Source organism: Marmota monax, unplaced genomic scaffold, assembly GCF_021218885.2.
Source record: "Marmota monax isolate L192 unplaced genomic scaffold, Marmota_monax_Labrador192_F-V1.1 WCK01_AAM20220418_F8-fsc00238, whole genome shotgun sequence".
Lineage (NCBI taxonomy): Eukaryota > Metazoa > Chordata > Mammalia > Rodentia > Sciuridae > Marmota > Marmota monax.
The window spans coordinates 605729-628593 of record NW_026693175.1 but is presented as its reverse complement, the minus strand read 5'-3'; the positions used below and the strand labels follow the sequence as shown (position 1 = coordinate 628593).

The following is a 22865-nucleotide window of genomic DNA, read 5'->3' as shown; positions in this document are numbered from 1 at the left end:
CCTCCACCTGCAAAGAGCAATCCCTACAGAGTCTCAGTTCTGGCTGCCCCTGAGGATCCCTTAGGATTCCCTGGGGAGCTTAAAACCCTAGGACACCAGCCCCACCCCAGACCAATTAAATCCTGTCCTTGGGGGATCAGAGCTGAATTCTATGGGCTCATTATCTCTGTTACCTTTGCTGTCTGTCCATTTGTTCTGGTGCCTAATTCAGGGGAGCATTACCTCTTAGTTTAGCTAATTATCCGGGATTTTTAATTGCTCATTCCTTTTGGATGGATTTCTTAACACTGCAGTGGCAGTCTAGTCCGCTGGCTGTGGTGCCCCATGTGGGAGCAAGCGCTGGGGATGAGACACTCTGTGCGGCTGAAGCTGAGCTCATTAGGACACTCACTTCCCACAACAGCTCTGGAGCGGTCCCTCTAGCCCCCCTTAGTAGATGAGGAAACTGAGGCAAAGAGAGGTGATGTCATATGCCTGAAGCTGCCCAGGAAAGCGGTGGGGCAGGCTTAAAGCCGCTGTGTTTCCAGCCTGGCCCGCATCCTCCTCCCATGCACACGCCCTCGAATTGGGAGTGTGCGGCTCTCACTCTAAAGCTCCATGCACAGAGTCCCAAGGTAACGCTGGGGTCCCCCTCCCGCAAAGGCCCTCAGGTCCCGAGCTCCGTGGGCTTTGAGGGACGCTTCACTGCTAGGCCTGATCACAGTGCAACACCCATTAACAGTTGGTGCTTTTCTGCTCTCAGTCAAAATGAGGGTCCCCTCTGCAGCTGGTGGGGCACTGCTGTCAGCAGAGCTCACTCTGCAGCGGCCAGGTGTGTGCAGCTGCAACCTCGGGGGTAGAATCTTTGGAAGGTTCAGGAGTTTCATGTATTTTTCTGACTTACCCTGAGACAGTTAGTGGTGAGGAGCTGATTTACTGGAGGCAAAGGATCTAGAAAGGAAACGAAAGCCTAGAAAAGTCAGGAACTGATGGGAGAATGACACAGCGTCTGGGGGGGGCAATGAAAAGCGCAGAGGGGAGCCAGCACTCTCAGATGCCACCACCGAAAGCAGGAGGGGGCGGGACTCAGCTGGCAGGGGCAGGGCTGAGCCAGGCTGCAGCGGTGCCCAGAGAAAACACACAGCCAGGGAAGGTGGCAAGGACTGGAGGGAACAGCCTCTTGCTCACAGCGGCAGGGCAGGACACAGCACAAGCCTTGATGTTTCAGAGATGGGTTGTTCTGTGCAATAGGAAGGATGGGAAACCCAGAGCCCATGTGTCAGTTTTTAAAGGGAAATTGTGTCCTCTTAAAAGCACCCAGAGCCAGGCATGGTGGTGCACTGGTAATCTCAGTGACTCAGGAGGCTGAGAGAGGAGCATTGGCAAGTTCAAGACCAGCTTGGGCAACTTAGTGAAGCCCTAAGCAACTTAGTGAAAACCTGTCCCAAAATAAAAAATAAAAAGGCTAGGGATATGGCTCAGCACTCCTGGGTCCAATCCCCAGTACCTGAAGAAATAAGTGAAGCCAAGGAGCGACAACATGCCAAGAGACCTTAGGTGGACAGAGGAGAGAAGAACAGGCCCCGAAGTCTCAGATCTGCAGCAGGGGACTGGGGGCAGGTGGAGGCAGGATGGCTGGGCAGGGGGAAAGTCAGTGGGTGGGTAGATGGGGTGGAGTCCTCCACTGAGGCCACTCAGGCCACTAGAGGGCACCCGGACCTCACGCTCATCACCCCAAGAGGGACTCTGGGGCCAGCTGGGGCCAGAGCTGCCAGCCTGGCTTAATCCGAGAGCTTTTCAATGGGCTGCTCTGCCACCAGGGTGGGCATGCCAGGGCTGTCTGGGTTGCTCACTGGCCCTACACAGATCCCTGACCCAGATGCAGATGCTACCAGGACAGGCGGACTGCTGGGCTCTGACACTGCAGGTTGTCCCAGAGGGCTGGAAGCTGCACAGGCTCACAGCGCCACCGTTCCATTCTCTGTATATCCATCCTCTCTCAGGCTGACTGACTTTGATGAGGGAGGATTAGCAGCGCATCCTAACCTGTCCTGTGAGAGGAAGGATGGTGCCTGAGTTTGCTTTGAGGCACTCTGTGGTAGGTGGGTGTGGGGTTCCTTATGTAAGGTGCTCTACTTTCATGTATCCTGAACACCACCTGTCACCTTGCCTGCCTGACAGCTAGCAAGGGGTGGTGTCAAAGCCCTGGTCTCCAATCTGTACCATGGCCACGTGGAGGCAGAGCAGTCCCTGGCTGCACCTCTAAGGTTCTGGGACTCAGTGTGTGGAGGCCCACCTCTGGCTGGTGGTGGGGAGCCTGGACTCAAGGAGCTCAAATGTGGGAATGGCAGGGTAAGGGTGAGGCTCAGCATCTGCTCTGCCCTGGATACCAGCCCCCGCATCTCCTGAGGAGCTGAAACCTGCTTAACTGGACTTCACTGAGCTTTCATGCACACATCTTAGTGGATCATTTCCCTGCAGTGGTTTTGAGAAGAAGCCCAGGTGGTTCTGATTGAGATGCAATAGGCCAGAAAGGATCCCCTTGCCCATGTGACCTAGCCACGGGATCCAGCGCAGTGGCAAGGATCTGAGACAGGTATCTCCGAGGAGCCAGGTGAGCAGCGGGGCCCATTGGTGTGCCAATCACAGTGCAAGGGCGTGGAGAGGACATGACCTCACTGTCAGCCCCACTGTGCCCCCGCACTGGAGGAAGCTCAGTGAGCCCCCATCAGCTTCCCAGAGCTGCAGGGGAGAAGGGAACTGGATGAGGACTGGGGGCCCCTTTAGTGCTTTAGGGTGGAATGAACTTACCAAGTGTGCGGGAGATGGCGACCTGGTATCCTTGACTGTGGTACTGGGGGGCACATCGAGGAGGGGCCATTTCATGTGCAGGTACTGCATGGGGAGGAAAGATAACACAGCTGGTGAGGGGGGTGCCCAGTGAGAGAGAAGCAGCCCTGCGGTGGGGTCCCTGTGGTGCAGGAGGCCATGTATCCCAGCCCCCAGCCCTCTCTTCTCCAGTCATGGGACAAGCCGGTCCTATTGAGGAGGAGAGGCCCCAGGTGGCCATCCTGCTGGCCTGTTCCCATCTCTTGCAGCTTCATCCAATGCTCCTGAAGAAAAAACTCAGCAGAAGTAGCTGGTGAACAAATGAATAAAACCACCTGCTAAACTCGCAGCCCACGGGGGTTCTCGACCCTCCATGAGCTTGCTGAGCTTCTTTTTGGTTTTCTCACCCTTAAAAAGATCACCAGTACCTGCCCACCTTGTGTCACTGCAAAACACTCAAACCCAGCAGTAAATACCCTATACAAACACACACACGTGCACATGTGCACACACACATGCGTGTACACAGTGCTCTATTCCAGAGAAAGTCTCCCTCCACTTGGGGTGGTGCAGCCTTGGCCTGGGCTGGAGCAGAGAGCGGGCAGCAGGCAGGGTCCCTGGGAAGAGCCACCTGGACTCCGAGGCCGGCACACAGGGCTTCTCCTCTGTCCACCTGCCATGCGACTCAGAGCCTGTTCCTTCATCTGAAGGGGAGCTGTTGACTGCAGGTTGTGTGGGAGGGACAGTGTGGGGGCTAAGCACAGCGCCTGGCAGGAGGGAGACCTTCAGTAGGTGTCCTCTTCCACCAGGACAGGTAGCCTGGGGCAGCAGCCCAGCAAGGCAGCCTCCCTGCAGGGTTCTCAAAGCCACCTGGAGAACGGAAGCACTGACAGGAAGTGGTGACTCCAGGAAATTTCAGGAAACCTGTGGGGTGGGCACAGAGGCTGGGCCCTTGGAGCCCTGCACAGGGAGTCCAGCCCAATCCCCATCTCCTGCTGACCATCTTCTTCCTCCTTCCCACCCCGCCCACCTTGCCCTACCCAGAGCCCACACTTCCTGGACAAATACTGTCATCAGTAGTTAAATCTCCCCAGCGAACGGTGCCGGTGCCTCATTTGCGATTTTCAAAGCCCATTCACACATCATTTTGGGGCAGGGGCAGACTCCAGACCCCACACTCTTCACAGCACTGATGCCCACCCCAATGATTCCTTTGCTTTGCTGGGCTCTCTCAGCTTTCTTGCTGCCACCCAGACGTGAGGGGACATGCAGGCACCAGCATTCTGAGGGGATGCTTGAGGTCACCAGAGCTTATGCTCAAGGCCACCAGAGCTTTTGCCCAAGGACCAACTGTGTGCTAGCGCATCCTGGAAGCAACCATCCAACATCGGTGTTAGAGAAGGCCCAGCCTGCCAGCATGAGACAGGGGAAGGGAGCCCTCAGGCCACAAGCCAGGTCACAGGTGTGGCTCAGGGAGTCTGAGATCAGTTTGGGACGGAGCTAGGGCTTGGGGTCTTGAGTGACGCTGGTGGCAGTGCTGAGTTTCTCAGCCTTGGCACCACTGGCATTGGGCTGGGTAGTCCTCTGCTGTAGGCAACAGTGCTGAAATATGAGTAGCGCTTTGGCCTCCACCTACTGGAGGGTGGTAGCCTCCTGCCCAGTGTGACAGCGAAAGACGTCTTGGACGTTGCCAAAGGTCCCCGGGGAAGGGAGGCTATGCCGATTCCCTGAGACCCATGGGGTTTGTCTGCCAGGGTCTGGTATGTCAGGCACACACACGCATGTGAACACGCACCTAATGGTAAAGGGCTCTGGCAATAGCTAGGATCTCGGGTTGCTTGCCATGTGCTTGGTGTCTCACCCACCTAATGCGGGGTCTTGAGCTTTGGGGGGAGGAGACCACCCCAGCCTCTTCTCCCCTCGGGTCCAGACTCACATGCTGAGTGTCCCAGGAGCCTGCAGGGTGGGTGACAATCTGAAGGCCTGCCCACCACTGAAGAGCAGTCCCTTATAGGTGTGTCCCCCAGTGTGGGAAGACAGCAATGTTGCCTCTGGGGTGGCATGCGTAGAGGACGTGTCCTGGGTTAGCAGTGTGGAGGACTGTCGCTCTCCCCGATCACCACTGTGCCTTTTCAATGGTTTGCAATGTATGCTGGGGTGGGGTGTGGTGACCTGTAGGACGGGAGGTCTTGCAGCTGAGGAGAGGTGCACTGCAGGGGTGGTGAGCGCCCCAGGACCAGCATCTGGGCAACAGGAGTGGCAGTGCTCACTGCACCTCCCACCTCAGGTGAGGACGCCGGAGTGGCGGGGCTGTTCTGAGGTCCTAGGTCAGGCCCGTCCAAGGCCAGGAGATGAAGCTCCCTCTGCTGGTGATTCTCACGAAGGTCAGCCCCTCATTCACGGGGCTATTGCTCCTGTCCTTGGGGATTAAGTGACATGTGGCTGAACTCAGATTCTTTGCCCAGTAATGGAATGTGGCCAAAGGAAAGCTGCTGGGTCCTCTGAGCCCTCGGGTGTCCATGCAACTGGTTCCTGCAGGCTTGGCTCCTGGCCAGCTTCCCCACAGGGCGAGGGGAGTACCCTGCAGGCAGGTCGTCTCCCTCCTGGGAGTCCCACTAGAATGCAGAGCCTGGGCAGCAGCCTCTGGGGTGCTGCACATGAGATAAGGACTCTTGGCATGGGAAGGAGAAAGGGGACAAGAGTCAGGCACAGCCAGCCTGGACTCACAGGCTGCACAGCCTGCCACCAGGTGTGTGATGGACAGGTGGGGGCAGCTCCCGAGGGGCTAGGGCTCTGGACGGTGGCTCAGGACGTGAGGCCAGGGTCTGACCACATCTTTACCTTTTAAGGAAGGCTGATTCTGTTCCTTTTTTCACTGGAAAAGTTGAATTCTCTCAGCAGCCACCAAAGTAGTCCTGTGGTCTCCCCAGCTCTCGGGGGAGCTGGACGGCTGATGGGTTTCCCACGCTGGAGCACCTCTGGGGCACCCAGGGAGGCCCCACTGGCCACGCTCTTCTTGCACCATGCTGGGGGATGCTCCTCAGACTGCCGGAGGTTTTCACCTCCACATTCCTAACTCAGGGTGAACTAGTCTTTTGGTGACATCTGTGTCAAATGCTGCTGTCGGTGTGGTTTGGCCCACTAGGCAGAGGGTGCTGCTCCTCATTTCCTCATTGCTCCGAGTCCCCTTCTGTCCCTCGGGCTCCTCCCCGGAGCCCTCCTTGGACGAGCACTGGGCCAGGTGGGCTGTTTCCGCTCGACTTGGGCCTGGGAAGGGACCCTCTGAAGGATGTTTGCCCTAAAGACCTGAGCCCCTCTCCCGCAGGGAGGTGGAGAATCATCCTCCAAGACCAGCTCCGCCTGGAGACCCAGCAGCAGATTAATTGCAGCTGTGCCCTGGAATTTCCCCAGCACACAAATCTTCATGATGTAAAACAGCTGGGAGGAAGTCCCAGCATGCCCTGTACAGAGGTGACCTGCCACAGCGCACAGGTTAACCCTCCCGCTCCCGGGTGCAGGGAGGACAGGACCTGTCCCTGTTGACCCACCACGCCCCAAGCTTGCTCCCAGGGGCAGGACCCACAGGGCTCTGGGGACACTCACATTCTGTTCTCAGAGAAAGCCCTCTGAGCGGACCCAGGACCCGAGGAAACAAAACTCACGTCACAGAATCCATAGCACGGCTCCAAATGGGATGCTGCTGTGGTGGGGAGTGATGAAAGCAGCAAAATGTCCCCAGGTGTGACAACCACAGCCCCAGGGCCTGCTTTCCAGACTCACTCTTTTTTTGTGCTTCAGTAGCAGAAGATGGGACTTGGCAAGTTTAGGTGACGGGTCCTTCCTGCCTCTGTGGTCCCCAGTGGTAAACAATGAATGACTCCAGAGACCTAAGAAGCCGGGGCCCCTTGAGTGGGAAGTGAGGACCCCCGTCCTCCCCGAGAGGATGCTCGGGCCTGGCACACCAAAGTAAGGCTACAATCCCCAGCCCCACAGGCCCATGTCTTCCCACAATGACATTCAGACGCTCTGCTCTTGAGGAATATCAGAAAACATACAGACTCAGACAACTTCACCAGACCACCTTTCAGTGAATGAGCTAAACAGACACTTCTCAAAAGAAGAAATACGAATGACCAACAGATACATGAAACAATGTCCGGCATCATTAGCAACCAGGGAAACTCGAACCAGAATTGCACTGAGACCTCATCTGACAGAGTGGCAGTCGTCAAGAGCACAGGCAGAGTTCGTGCTGGGGAGGACATGGGGAAAAGACACTTAACCTGTTGGTGGGACTGTACTTGGTACAACAGCTATGGGAATCAGAATGGAGGTTCCTCAAAAGACTAGGCACGGAACCACCATATCACCAGAGGTGCCAGTCCTTGGTTTACCCTGAAGAACCGAGGTCACCACACTGCAGTGACACCCGCAGCCCATGTTTACAGCAGCACCTTTCATAACCAGCCTCGGCCAGCATCCATCAGCAGATGAATGGATAAAGGAAAACGTGGCCTATATACACAGTGGAGTTTTACTCAGTTGTAAAGAAAAATGGAGGGGCTGGGGTTGTGGCTCAGTGGTGGAGCACATGTGAGGCCCTGGGTTCGAGCCTCAGCACCACATAAAAATTAATAAAATAAAGGTATTGGGTCCATCTACAATTAAAATAAATTCTATAAAAAAAGAAAAATGAAATTATATCATTTGCAGGAAATGGATGGAACTTAAAAACATGTTAAGTAAAATTAGTCAAATGGAAAGTGGAGGGTGATATGTTTTCTCTCATGGGGAAGGTAGAGAGGAAAAAGGAAAAAAGATGTGGCGGGAATCTCATGAAAACAGAAAGGAGATCAGTGCAGCAGAGGAAGTGAGGGAAATGGAGGTACTGGGGAACAATATTAACCAAATTATATTGTTATATTGTGTGCATGTATACTATTTGTAACAAATCCCACTATTATGTACAACTATAATGCACTTATTAAAAATATGGAAAATGCGCTCCCTTTTAATTTTTCATTTTGAGACAGGGTCTCACTAAGTTGCTAAGGCTGGTTTCTAATTGTGATCCCCCAGCCTCCTGGGTCTCTGGGATTATGCACCACCATGCCCGGCCAAAGGCAATTTTAACAAAAAGAATCCTATTATAAATGGAAACATATGAAGAAACACGAACATTTCCCTTGTTCTCCATCTTGCCAGTTGGGAAGCTAATTGATTCTCAAAGGTTTTCCAAACACCTACAAGAGTTTTGGCTCTGAAATCCTAATCAGCCTGATCTCCTCCCGGCTTAAGGCTATCCCTGGTTGGATTCTGAGGTCAAGGGATAAAGCCCCAAACTCCCTAGCAGTCCAGAGCTGACCCCACCATGCTGCACCTCCTGCTCCCACACCTCGGGCTCTGGGATCTGGAGGCAGCGCGGTCGCCCTGAGCCTGGTCCTGCCTGCCTCTGCCTGCCGCTGGGGCAAGATCCTTTGCCTTCTGCGGAAACGGAAGGACACCAGACCCGGCCCAACAGCCGAAAACACACCAACATGGCGCAATTAGCCCAGCAGCAGGGAGACAACAGCCTCTCCATGAGCGAAAAAATTGAGATTCCAACACCCCCACCCAAAAGGCATATTTTCCCTATTTTTAACTGGGGCATTATAATTAATTATACACAAGATTTAGGAGGACTGGGTCCCCAACAAGGCAGATCAGCCGGAACACCAGGAGAGCAGGACCACAAAGCAGGCCTCCACTGTCTCATTTCGTTTTTGTGGCCCTGGGAGGGAACCTGGGGTCTCCGTTGCTCTACACTGTGCTTCATCCTGAGTCCCTTGCTTTCTTTTATAAAAAGAGTAGTTTCAGCATGTGCAGGAAGGTGGCCGCACCTAATCCCACAGGCCACCTCACTAGAAGTTGGATTCCTCAAGTTTCTGGCCAGACAGTCCTTACAAATACGTCCAATTGAAAAGCCTCCTGCTCCATCATAAGCTGCTTTTGAAGTTAACATGACAGACACAATTTACTGCAGTTATTTAGAGTCACACTTCTGCAGGTTTCAAACCAATAAACTGGTGGTTTTCTATTCCTCATCACGACATTTAGTCACTTTTTTTGGTTCCAAGGATTGTACTCGGGGGCACTTTACCATTGAGCTACCTCCCCAGCCCTCAAAAAAAAAATTTTTTTTCCCTTAGTTTGAGACAGAGTCTCACTAAGTTGCTTAGGACTTCGCTAAATTGCTGAGGCTGGCTTTGAACCTTTGATCCTCCTGCCTCCCTAAGCCACCTCCCTAAGCCACTGGGATTACAAGTGTATGCCACCACACCCAGCTCAGCCTTAGCAATTTAACAAGACACTTAATTTAACAAGCAATTTAGTGAGACCCTGTTTTGCTGGGATTACAGGCGTGGGCCACTGCATCTGGCTCAACAGTTTTTTTAAAAAAACATTTTTATTAGTTATTGATGGACTTTTATTTATTTGTTTGTTTATACGTGGTGCTAAGAATCAAACCCAGTGCCCCACACATGCCAGGCAAGAACTCTACCACAATTTTTTTTTTTTTTAAGTTGATGCTCTGCCCGCTCCATGCACTGGTGGCAGAGGGCTCCAAAATCATTTCACCTCTGAGTCATCAACTCAGAAGACAGTAAACAACAACAACATGTAGGTAGGACAGGCCTGGCCCCCAGAGGCCAATCAGCCCTGCATACTCTGCCTCTCCCCACACCACCCCTTTTTCCTCCAAGTTACCTCAAACTATTCTCCTCCAGCTCCAGAGAACCAGGAAATTTTGCCTACCAGAACTTGACAGAGGTTTTTTAAAAAATGGGCTGCTCCTCAGGAGCAGCTTTCAGTGAGGCAGGACAGAGCGTGACCAGGGTCCCAGTTCTTCTGGCCTCCTTGGACTCGACTGGCTCATCTTCAAAATGGGGTGTTTTACCTACCTACAGGCAGGGCCTGGACCCCATGGCCTCCTATGGAGGAGGACCTGGGAAGGAGACTGTACACTGGGCAGGGGGTGTCTCCATGTGTCAATCACACTGGAGGGGACAGGCTGCAGGGCAGGGGGCACCTAGTGAGCTCTTGAGGAACAGGTAAACCAGGGGCTACTTTCTTTTCCCAGCTGCTTGGGAGGCTGAGGCAGGAGGATTGCTGGAGCCCAGGGGTTTGAGGCCAGCTCACACAACACAGCAGAAAAAGGAAGAAGAGGGAGAAAAGAACAGCAAAAAAAAAAGAGAAAGAGCAAGACTGCGTGGTCATTCAAGAGCGGTCATATTTGTTACTGCACCTTCTGCAGGGCTCTCCCTCTTCTGTGGGGCTTGGTGGGAAGGGGTCCCACCCAGGGGTGTGGAGGTAAAGCCTTAGACTCTCAAAACAACACAGCACCAAACCCTGTCTTGAAGCAAAAAAGAAAGAAAAAACAAAAAATGAACAAACAAACAAAATCAAGGGAAGGCAGAGTCGGGGGAGGAGCTGCTCACGGTACCTGCTGTGGGGACCCTGGATCCTGGGGGGAGCTGACACTTGGCCAGGGGCATGTTTCTGGCAGGAACAGAGGTAAACTGCCTCAAGCAGGGGCAGGGCCAGCCCAGTGGCCCTGACCAGGGCCCCCCTGGAGCAGAGCCCTGGGCTTCCAACCTGCTCTTGGCTCCTCATTTCTGTGCCTGGAGCTCCAGGCCCTGTCCTCTGGCCCATGTATAGGCTCCACTAGGTGAGCCCTGCCATGGCGGTTCCTGCTGAGCAGCCTCATTCGGGGTGACGGCTTCATGGCGCCTGCTTCACGCCACAATTCACTTCAGAGCCCTGTGTGGGTGATTCCCAGCCTTGGCTGCAGTGAACCTGGCTGACCTCCCGGAGCCCGTGTCTCTTTGCTCATGGGTGGACAGAGTCGTGGGACTCATTTCTAGCTGTGAGGGGCAGTGAGGTCTAAGGTGTGCGCAGGAGGTTTTGAGAAGTCTTGGTAAGTTTCCGCAGGAGAGAGCTTAAGCCAGGTTCACAGGGGTCATTAACATTCTGATCTTTGCCAACTGGAAAGGTTTGGAGTTTCAATTTGCATTTCTGTGTTATGGTTAGGGAGGCTGGGGGATGGGCTGGGGATGTAGCTCAGGGGTGGGGAGGCCCAGTGTTCAATCCCTCATACCAAAAAACAAAAGCAAACACCAAGACAAAGGCCCACAGCGGTCACCAAAGCTGTTTAAAGCAACCCTAGTTCAATTATTTTCATCCCAAACCTGTGCCATGAATCAAATCGCTGGAATCCAGGTCTCCTGCGCTGGCTGGGCCCCTTGGTAGCCTGTCCTGGAAGATCTTGGGGGAGTGACCTCTTTGAGGGCAAGGGTGGAGATAAAGGGCACCAGTTCCCCTCTGCTCAGAGCTACTACTGCTCCTGTGCCCAGCCCATCTCCCCCCACCCCCGTCCGTGGGTCCTCACTTGCCCTCAGAACTGCCTGTGGACTGACCTGGGAGCACCCAGACAGAAGGAGGTGATGATGACCTGATGGGCTAGAGGGGAGACTCGACAAGGAGGACAAAGTGACTAGAGCATCAGTCTCGAAACCGCAGGGCAGGAGGGCATCTGAGTGGGGCAGCCATTCATTATATGATTTATTTAGCAGCTCTGAGAGTGGAACCCAGGGCCTCATGCATGCTATGCAGATGCTTTACCACTGAGCCACACCGTCAGCCCTTTTTATTTTGAGACAGGGTCTTAATAAGGTTGTTCAGGCTGATCTGGAACTTGAGATGCTCCTGCCTCAGCCTGCTGAGAAGCTGGGATACAGGTGTGCACCATGGTGCCTGGCCATTTCTCAGGTAACATTGTATGTTATCTGATTTTATGTTACTGACCTCTGGATACAGGTAAAGCAGATACTGTCATCTTCATTTTGAAAATGAGGAAACGAAGCTTGCCAGAAGTTCCTAAATTTACCCAAGGTCACTAAAACAATCGACATTGGTACTAGAAAGTGGGGCTTTGGGCTTTTACAGAGGAACTTGGAGGGTACAAGGAGACAGATTTTGCCTTCTTGAAGCCTTGGCCTGATCCTGGAAGCTTGGAAAGGCGGGTGTGGGATACAGGTGCTCCCATGCCCCTGTGCCCACAGCAGACCATGCCTGTGGGTCACTGCATGCTTCCTGCATTGGCTCTGTGGGACCAGGGTGTCTTGCATGACACCAGGTAGCTGCCAACAGGGGGCTGAGACTACTCTGCCAGGCTCAGATGAGGCCTGGTGGTGGATGGCCAGTGCTCTGTCTGGAGAGCAGCATGGGCAGGAACTTCCTCTCCTGCTGGCATCGGGGAAACAAGCTCCTGGGAGGGGTGAGGGCTGCAGAGAACGTGGCTGGCCACAGAAACAGATGCAGAGTCCCATGGACCCAATGCAGGCCTGGGAACTCAAGTGTGTGGGTTTCCCTGGTGGGGGAGGGGCTGGAAGGCATCCCAGGTATTGAGGAGGCAGGAAGCCGGGGCTGAGTGAGATCAATGGGGAACAGGAAGTGCTTATCTGGGGCCAGTAAAACAACCGGAGAAGAGCCAGGCAGCCTGGAGCTGCCTCCCTGTGAGGAGGCCCAGGAGTACAGATCCCACACCTCAGCCTGGCCTGAGTGTATACACTCTCGCACCCTGCCTCAGGGTTAGGGAGGAGGAGGAGTTCTGCATCACCCTGAAGGGAGGGCGAGGGATGCTAGATAGACAGGCTATGGGCCTTGTGGGTCAGACACCTATTTTGAAGTGGTACTGGGGATTGAACCCAGGGGGGCTCTACCACTGAACTACACCCCCAGCCCTTTTTATTTTGAGACAGATTCTCGCTATGTTGCTGAGACTGGTCTTGAACTCATGATCCTCCTGCTTCAGCCTCCAAAGTTGCTGGGATCACTGGTATGGCCCCTGCCCCTGGCTTGGCCACATGCAGCACACAGACTCATGGTGCCACTGCTTCCTCTCTTCAGGAAAGAGTGTTGCCCCCAGTTTCAGTCTAATGATACCTCAGATGTCCCATTTACGATGTGTGTACATGTGTTTTGTGTACACAGACATTTCAGGAAAACTTTGATTTTTTTGGACGCTTGCTTACAATGAGGAGCCACTGTAAAAAAGCAGGAAAACAAGTGTGACTAGTACAAGGGGGTCTGAGGCCAGGGCAGCACCAGGAAGAGGCGCTGGGAAGGCCTCTGCAGATGCCCTGTGGGTAGGTGACCCCAGGGACTGGAAGAAGAGGCTTTGTCCACAGACCCAGAGGTTAGCACAGCTACCTTCCATCTCTATCCCTGACTTGGAGGGGCACCCTGGCCTCGACTGGCCTGGCCTCTTCTTTCTTCTGAGTCAGTGGCCCACTCCACTGCCCACCGACTCCTGCTCACAGGAAGGTTCACATCTCCTCTCCGTCTCCTCAACACTTTCTGGGGACGGTACCCAGTCTTATATGTCCCTTGGCCCTGCACCATGGCACAGCACATCCTCCTGAGAGGTGCCTGGCCACCACCGCAGGTGTCTCAGGTACCGCTGCCCAGCCAGCTCCAGATGGAAATGTCGTGTCTCTGGGAAATCAGTGACTACTCTTGAACTTGTCCCTTGTTCGGTTGACCAGGGTGAAAGCAGCGAAACGGGTGTCCACTGCCAGTGGTGGTCTGCCAGCCACTGGACATTCATGGACAATATCTGTAGTTTTCTTATAGTTTTATTGTTTATAAACTGACTTCAGAAAGTAAGTGAATGCTGCCATCCCTCCCTCTGCATCCCCCGGTGGCTGGTCCCCGGGCTCCACCCACTGCACACTGGAGAATGGTGGCCCACGGTGTGGGGTGTGTACTGATTGTGTCCAGGTTTTCCTCAACATGACTCCATGACCACAATCTCCACAGCATCTGTCAGGTATCTTAAGTAATTTAAGAGAAGGTGTGCCTGGGCTCCTTGCAGACATGACACTGTTTCATATAAGGGACCGACACATCCATGCCTCTTGTTGTCCCAGGGACCTGGGACCAACCGTCAGACACCCAGGATGTTGCGCGTCCTAGCTGGCTGTGCCGCTCAACTCCACCCGGCGCAGGACACTGATGGAATGTACTGTCTGATATGGTGTCATTCCAGGAAAGTAGGTAGGAATGGCAGAGCCACGGCCACACCGTCTGCACAGGAGGGTCAATGGCTTCCTTTGAAGATGGTGCTTGCCCTACACCAAGCTGTCCACCTGGCCACGTCCCTCACTGTTTCACTCTATTGTCAGCCTTAGAAGCTATCCACTGTGATCCTGGATGAAGGGACCAAGGGACTGAGGTACGCAGAGGTGGAGCAGCCTGCCAAGTCACCTCCAGAGACCACGTCAGACTCCCACCACCCAGTGCTGGGAGGGGGCAGCGTAGCTCCCGCGGCCTGCCCTGGGCTCCTCCAGATTTTTTGCTGCTAACATATAAACTACAGGGGCAAATGAAAAAGTAATTGAAAGGGAACAAGATATTAATGCAATAAAATCAATATTATGAACACCAATGTACAGCCGTAAAATACCCATCCGAGCGGCTAGACGGGAAGCCACCAAACCTCCACACTGTCCCCTGCTGTCCCCATGAGCCACTGGACAAGGCAGGGGGCTGTGTGGGCAGACAGCAGAGACCCTCTGGGCTAGGTGCCAAGCCACCTAGGTGAAGCTGGAGCCTCCCCTAAACTTTGCTAGTCGAGTTCGAGAGGAGGGAATCATGCACTCAGGAATGAGCCGGGCAGCCTGTCGGGTTGGCAAAGGCTTTTCCTTCTTAATCCCATGAGCTCCTCTCCATGCCCTGCTGGTGGGAGGATCTATAAGTAAATTCCTTCTTGTGCAACTTTAAGATCTGGAGCAAGTTTCCAAAGACTCGCCACCTCTAGGAATGCATCAAAGGAAGTGACTGAGGATGTGAGCAAAATACAGCTGTAGAGAGGGGTCCCGCAGCGGCTGGAAGACGTTCAATACCCAAGCAGCCATGAGGGCGCTTGGCCTCACGTAGCGGGGGAACATTTAGACATGCATAGGTGCTTGTCACAGATGCTCAAGTGGAGAAGAAGGATGCCAAATAGATAGAGAGTCCACTTTTGAAAAACAGAGATGTGGAGGGAGGGAGAATGAGAGCCAAGCCAAAAGTATCTCTGAATGACAAGATCATGAGCATCATTTTCTTCTTTTGGCTAAACAAATATATATATATATATATATATATATATATATATATATATATATATATTGCCAGGGATTGAATCCGGGCCACGTTATCACTGAGCCACATCCCCAGCCTCTTTGTTTTTGTTTTTTTTTAAATTTTTTATTTAGAGACAGAGTCTCACTGAGTTGCTTAGGGCCTGCTAGGATGCTAAGGCTGGCTTTGAACTTGCGATCCTCCTGCCTCAGCCTCCTGAGGAGCTGAGATGACAGGTGTGCACCATGGCACCCAGCTAAATGTATATTGCTTTTTTTTGGGGGGGGGGTACCAGGGATTGAACTCAGGGGCACTTGACCACTGAGCTCATCCCCAGACCTATTTTGAATTTTATTTAGAGACAGGGTCTCCCTGAGTTGCTCAGCACCTTACTTTTTTGCTAAGGCTGGCTTTGAACTTCTGATCCTCCTGTCTCAGCCTCCCGAGCCACTGGGATTATAGGCGTGTGCCACCAAACCTGGCTCTTATATTGCTTTTAAAGTGTAAAAATAAATATATGCAGTGAGAATAAGACATAAAGCCAAACAGAAAAAAAGAATCAGGAAAGTCTGTATTCAGACTGCCAGCCACTGATTTCTGGCTTCCCAATGTCATTTTCCTTGGAATGGGTTTTTCCTTGAGGACTCCCCCCAAAACTCCAATTGGTCCTGAAGAACTGTCCTGAGCCACTTGGACATTCCTGCTGGTCCTGGCCAGCAGTGCTGTGACTGGCCCATGCCTCCCCAGTTGGGAGGACCCTGCCTTTTGACACCCTGCCCCTGCCCCTGTCTTTTCTGGCTGACAGGGTTCCCCCATGGGGAAGGGGTGGGTATGGAGGCAAAGCATGCTGCCAATTCTCAGGCCTGGCCGTAGCTGTGTACCTGCAGGAGCTCGAGAAACTGATTCCTTTCCTCTCATCGTGGTCTGATGATTGCAGGTGAAGCTAATGAGGTTGGAGCTGTCCCGCCTCATAATACTGCAGTTTCTTTATTGGGGTGGGGGGTTTGGTACCAGGGATTGAATCCACACTGAGCCACACCCCCAGCCCTGTTTTGTACTTTATTTAGAGACAGGGACTCACTGAGTTGCTTTAGAGCCTTGCTTTTGCTGAGGCTTTGAACTCACGATCCTCCTGCCTCAGCCTCCGGAGCTGCTAGGATTATAGGAGTATGGCACTTTGCCTGGCTAACACTGCAGTTTCTACCCACTGTTTGGGCTTCTCCTTAGAGATACCTCCATTGATCCTCAGCCCTGGGTCCCTTTATGCCTTTTTTCTTTTTGGTGCTGGGGGTGGAACCCAGGGCCTCGTGCACACTAAGCAAGTGTGCTACCACTGAGCTACACTTGCCGCCCTGCAGTCTGCCTTCATGTTCTTTGTTGATGCCCCCAGGGCAGGCACCCACTCACCCACCATTACTCATTTCTCAGTGATACTGTATGCCAGCCACCATAGTCCCCTACCTACACCCAGCTCCATTAAGGCTCAAGGTGGAAGTTTCTGGTACACGTGGAAAAACCACCAGCTCAGAACAACCCTCACAGGGCTCACACAGGAGCCACTAGAAGTTGGAGAGGAAACGCCTGCGTTGGGACAGTCTCCATCACCCCAGAATTTCCTGACATTCCCGATGGCCCTAGCTGGTCACTGGCCTTGCTTCTAGGCAGAGAGAGGGGCTGCTGTGTTCTCCAAACTCTGCAGCCCAATCCAGGGCTTGGTTATGGAGGAGGCACATACTGAGTAGAGAAACCCCAGAGACCATCTCCTGAGTGGCCTGGTGGTGCCCAGGTCTAGGCAGAACCTGGGCATCAGGTCAGTTACAGAACTAACTGGAGACTGTGAGTGACCAGGCTCTGTATCTGGTGACAAGATGCCACTCCTGCCACTTCAGAAGGACCTGGTTCCTTCCGCTGACTCTAAAAGGCCATCACTGGATAGGAAGACAACTGTACTTTGTGTCCCAGGATCCGTGATGGGCACACAGAGCCAGGTCGTGGAGGTGTGGCCCCTTTCAATCCTTTTTTTGTAGCTCAGTGGCCAAATTCTCCACTTGATCCACCTTGATGGTCCACGGTCAGGAATCCTTAGTCACTCAAGCACGTGCCGAATCAAACTCAAAGCCAGGGTTCAAGTGGGCCATTGATTTCTTTCTCCTCAATTCCCACTTTCCCATCAGAAGGAAAAACAGTCAAAGAAAACCAGTGTTACTGGCAAAACCCCCACAGACAGACAGGCTGCCACTCTCCCCTTATCAACGGTCCTTCTGCTCCTTCCATCCCTCCGTCCACAGCAGTCTGGCTTCCCTGCAGGGACACTAACCCTGCTAAGGCTGCTGCTGACCTCCTAGCTGCTGAATGCACTGCCACCTTCCAGGTCTCTTCCCTAGTAAGCTCCTTCCTCTCTGGGACACCCATCTGGCCCCCTCCGTCACCCCTGGTGCCTCAGCCCCCTGGGGGTGGGTCTTCTCAATTCCCTGCCCTGGCCTGCCCTCTCTCCTCATTTCCAGCCTCAGCACTGGTCTAGCTTTCCAATGTCCTGGAAGCCAGGGCTCTTCTGAAAGCCCAGGGGACACTGCCACTGCACAACTGAGGCAAGCCAGGACACAGATTACCCCGATCATGGCACAAACCCTAGGGACAGTTCTGGTTTCTTTTTTCCAAGGCCCCTGCATCTGGCAGAGGTGAAGTCCACTCATAGTAACTCTGGCCGGCCTCTCAGGTCACTTCCACACTAGCCTCTCACCACTGCCCCGACCTCCGAAGATGGCGCTAACCCTCTGCAGTGCCTCTGCAGCCCAGCTGTCCTTCTCCCCACTGACTGTGTCACTGCCCTGCCAAGAGCTCTGGTGCTGCCCAAGTTTGCAGAAAAAACTACCTATCTTCCCTGTGGGCCTCAGGGCTCCAGCCTGCCCCACACTGGCCACCTGATCCCACCCGACAGCACCCCTGACATTTCTCTAGCCACAGTGCTCACAGCGCATCCCAACTTATGCCTGGGAGAGACTCCTGCCAGGGGCTGGTCACCACCCTGGGCACCTTGGGTCACTGGTGATGCAGGTGGTGGGCTCCTGGAGGACCTCTGCTGTCCTCACCTGCACTTGGAAGGTGGGTAGTCCACATACACACACACACAGGACCCTCATGCATAGCAGAAGCGGCTCTGTGATTTCTGGAGAGCACCATCACTGGCCTGGCCTGACTTTGGGTGAGGACAGGGCACTGAAGCCACAGCAGTTGATCCCAGTGCTACAATCGGTTGGAGGACTTACTGGAGGGCCCCGGCTCCAGGAGGACTGTCCATACTCCTGCTCCCCACTGCTTTCAGAGTTCAAGCTTTCAGAGTTCAAGAGGCCTTGAGGTCCTGGGAGCCCCCATGGACATATGGCCCACTCTGCTCACGGCCTGACCTCTTTTGTTTTTTTTTTAAGATTTTTTTTTTGAGAGAGAGAAAGAGAGAGAGAGAGAGAGAGAGAGAATTTTTTAATATTTATTTTTTAGTTATTGGTGGACACAACATCTTTTGTTTGTATGTGGTGCTGAGGATCGAACCTGGGCCGCACGCATGCCAGGCGAGCGTGCTACCGCTTGAGCCACATCCCCAGCCCCTGACCTCTTCTTTTGGCAACATCTTGAAGAGCCTATAATCCCAGCAGCTCGAGAGGCTGACAGGAGAATCATGAGTTCAAAGCCAGCCTCAGCAACTGTGAGGCACTAAACAACTCAGTGAGCCCCTATCTCTAAATAAAATACAAAATAGGGCTGGGATGTGGCTCAATGGTTGAGTACCGCTGAGTTCAATCCCCAGTACCAAAAAAAAGTGCAACTTCTAGTCCTTACTTCTCTGTTGGGACACGCGGGTGCACTTGGAAGATGGGTGTCAAAACACACACACACACACACACACACACAGTCCCCATGGCACTGCATAGTCCCCTCCCACGCCCTGTCATGGGGGTTGACAGTAGGGTGTCACAGGCTGGCCCTGCAGGTCCCACAGCTCACTTGGCCCATAGTCACAAGCCTGTCCCAAATGCCTTCTCTAAATGTCTGTTGGGGAGCAGCCTCTGGAGGTGGCCATCCGAGGTTTGGCTTGTGTGATGCACCTTGATAGAAACCAAATGTCCTCAGGTACAGGCCTGTGGCCTCTGTCGTCATAGTTAGCTTTTATGGCGGGCTCTAGGGGCTGAAATAATTCTACTAATATTATTGGAAATAAATTTTATAGCTTGGGCTTTCAACTACCACACACATACCAGCAAGAATTCCAGAAGTAGTTGATAACTGTAATGATGCTTTTGAGTGTATACTCAGCTCCTGCACGGTAAGTGCACACTGTAAAGATCCTGTGAGCCACAGCTTCTTCAGAGTCTTCAAGCAGGCCACTGCAAGCTGACAAGGTGCTGCAGAGAGCGAGTTCTTCACCAACTATGGCAAGACCTGAGTCCCCAGAGGCCTTACCTGGACTCCATACCCACGGCCTCTGAGCGATGGGTTGATTCCTGCACACCACCCGGAGATGGACAACGTGGGAGACCCCAGTTTGATGTAAACCCCGGGAGATCTGAGTGTAGGGAGGGGGCATCTTGGGGATCCCCCTACACGTGCACAATGTCTGTAGTCCCAGCCACCTAACTATGGAGACCGGCAACGTTGGGGGGCTGCTATGGTGCCGGCCAGCGTGGGACACTCCTGGGCAATGCTGCCCGCTCTGCACTCCTCGCCCAACCCCCCCTATCTCCGGCTCTCCCCCGGCGCTTCTTTGTCCATTGTTTAGAAAAATGAATCAAGCCACGACTTGAGGCTTGAATTCAGCTTAAGAAATTGTGTGGCTCGAAAGGTCTCCTTCCAAGTTTTTCCCAAAAGATTATTCTCCAAGAAAAAAAGAAAACAAAATGGCTAAAACTGAAACATTTTTCAGTCTCTATTATCCCACGGCTCTCTTTACCCCTTGAGATGCCATTTTCAATAGCAAACGGGGCGAAGTTTGAGGGCACGGCCTGGAGAAGCTGTTTAATTTCTACCACCAAAGACAAACTGGGATTCTCTCAGGCCGGATTTTCCCTCAGGCCAGCCCTCTGCTTTATGGGCCAAACCACTGGAAGAACAAATGAATGTGAAAACACCTGCCTTTCAGCAGCAGCACTGAGATCTCCTACAGATACAAACGACCCAGCAAACCCCGTCCAAGATAATAGAAAGGAAGCCTGGGTTTATGGTCGAGTTGCAGGCCGGCCACTGGATTTTCTAGGGCCTGGGTGTGTTCACAGGGAGGGCAAGGTTCACCCGCAGGCCGGTTCTGAACCCCGACACCAATCAGGGACACCAATCAGCGTGCCTGCTGCAGGCGAGTACAGCTGCATTCCAAATACGCACTGTGCGACTACGCTGTGGCCTCTGTGGTTCAGGGACGGGGACCCTGTGGCTTGGGGTGGTCACAGTCTAGCAATCGAGGCCAGCGCCTGTGTCCCAAGAGATAATTGCTGTGTGAGTGGGCAGTGAAGGCCAGAGGAGAGTCTGCATTTGGCCTGGAAGGGCGCGTCCCACGCAGGGCAGGGCTCTCTGTTCTAGAACCACATATTCACTCCTTAGCTGAATTCCAGATAACACGGGACATGGGGCCCTGGTTTCCCAAGACAATGACAGAGGAGAATGTGGTTGATTGGCTTGGGTCTCAGAAGGCTGTGATGGTCAGGCAAGGGGACATGCCCACCTGCGTATCTGCAAGGCCTGGGGGCAGTGTGGCACCACACTCACACGCTTGCACCCTCGAGCTCTGACTCAAGCTCTGACTCAAGCTGACAAGCCGTCGAGTGCGTCCACCTAGCATGGCAGAACCCTTTCCTAGTGAGGTGAAAACGCGTAGATGCAGAGTTCTCAGACTTGTGATCTCTGTACCAACTGTGGTGGTGTTGGGAGGAGCCTGATCCAGCAGGCCCTGCCTCCCCGTCCACCCCCACTTCTAGCCGGTCCCAGGAGGGCTCAAGACCACACCTGGGAACACCCCGGACACAGCCCCGGGTACCCCTCAGCCTAGTGGTGTGCACCCTGGGGACTGGGTGCTAACCTGGGGGACAGGCCAGAGGGGGAGCCCAGGCAGGCCCTGGGGAGGCAGAGATCGGTACTCTGGCTCCTGGACTCATGGCTGCCCTGTGGGGAGGGCAGTGGCTGAGGGAGGTGTCCACTGGGGCCCAGCTACTGAGGCCCAGGGCAATGCTGTGTGTGGGAAGGGACCACAGGGTGAGGGGCAGTGTGGTTCTGATGACAATGATGGAAACTAATCGCTGTCCACATAATAAGCGCAGCCATCGGTCCAAGCTTCTCCCAGTCCTCCGTCAGCCCTGTGAGGTCAGTATTGTTGCTGCCCCCACTTCACAGACGAGGTTCCCAGGCCACACAGCGTGGAGTGCGGAGCCAGGATCTGAATGTTAGATGTCGAATCTCATGACCCTAAAAATACTCAGAGGGAAATCGCTTCCTGATGCAGAATCACAGAAAACGAGGAGTCTAAAGGAAGCACCAAAGCTCAGGGTGGGCCCACCAGACGGGTTGCTGGTGGGCGACGGCATAGGAGGAGCAGAGTCCTGCCTGCTGGGTGTCCCCTGCCAGGGCAGCAGGTGTCCCCAGAGCTCAGGGGACAGAAGCACCTGGAGGGCAGCTGTGCAGTGGGGTGGGCCCTGGGGACCAGGAGCATCATGTGAGCAGAGTGGCAGGGACGACCTGGACTGGGCTCCACCCCAGTCCTTGGATAGGAAGGAGGCTTTTTTAGAAATTTGTTTTTGAAGCTTTTAAACAAAGGCCTGCGATTTAGAGGCAAGTGCACGAATCTCGTGTGTAGCTCGAGGACATTCTAACATGTAGAAATTATGTAACCAGCACCCAGGCCAAGATAACAGATCCCATTCCTGCAGCAGACAGAACTCCCCAGGAGGCAGCCAAGCAGCCTGACCCAACAGGTGGGGGCTTCCTCTTGCAGCGTCCCCCTCTGCCCACCCTGCAGGTGAGGTGCCTGGATCTGCCACGGCTCCCTCACAGGTGAGCATTGCGGGTGCTCCTGACCTTGCCACCTGAAGCATCTAATTCGGACTCCCCAAAGCTTGGTCGCCACAAACAAAGAGCAGACACAGGTGGAGGGGCCTGGGGACCACGCCAACCCCTGAGAGGCTCGAGAGGCGAGGCGGGGGCGCTGGCCCCAGAGCAGCACCAGGCCAAAAACTGCCCAAACTGGTTACATTCCAGCAAGATTAGCACAAGGCCAGGCCTGCTCGTGCCCACCCTCCTCCCCTGGAGCCATGAAGAGGATCTTCAGCTATTTCCCTCCTTGCAGCCCAGACACACTGACAGCGCCCCACCCTCTGTACCTCCCCTTTGCCAGGAAGCTTCTCAGGGGCTATCAACACCCCACCAACAAAAGTCCCTGGGGAGGGTCAGGGGGCTCAGACAAAGGCTGTAGACACCAGGCCTGCCGACCGCTGCACAGTGACCACTGGGAGAAAGGGCCGGGGCTAGACTCCATGCAGGACAGACAGGCTACCCACAACTGCCGCTCCTGCTTCAGCACCTGCCCCGCAGGCTGCAGAGGTCCCTGACAGGGCAGGGTCCTGCCCTGTCACACACAGGCCTGGGAGAGGCCCAAGGGTCAGGGACTGAGGCCTGGGGAGGAGTAGGAAGGGAGGCGGCCTTTCTCAGGGGTCGGGAAGCAGGCTATGGCTCTCTCACAGGCAGGGCTCAGCTGGAGGCGCCTGTGGACAGTCCTCTGAGGTGTCTATGGACAGTCCTCCACAGGCATTCCCGTCAGTCTGCTGGCAGGGCAGCCACACGTGAGTTGGGGTGAATCGGCATTAGGGGTCCTCAACCCCAAACTCGAGATGAAGGTCTGGCCTTCTGTTTTCAAAACC

General features: G+C 54.0%; 1 protein-coding gene across 2 annotated transcripts in view; it reads right to left on the bottom strand.

Annotated features, from left to right (window-relative positions):
* Tcf7l1 (transcription factor 7 like 1) overlaps positions 1-22865 on the bottom strand; it is a 112371-nt gene that overhangs the window by 14901 nt on the left and 74605 nt on the right. For both annotated transcript variants that reach the window (XM_046455922.2, XM_046455921.2), the window contains one exon: positions 2791-2874. In XM_046455922.2, the coding sequence (XP_046311878.1) occupies positions 2791-2874 (84 nt within the window). The remainder of the gene's footprint in view (positions 1-2790; positions 2875-22865) is intronic.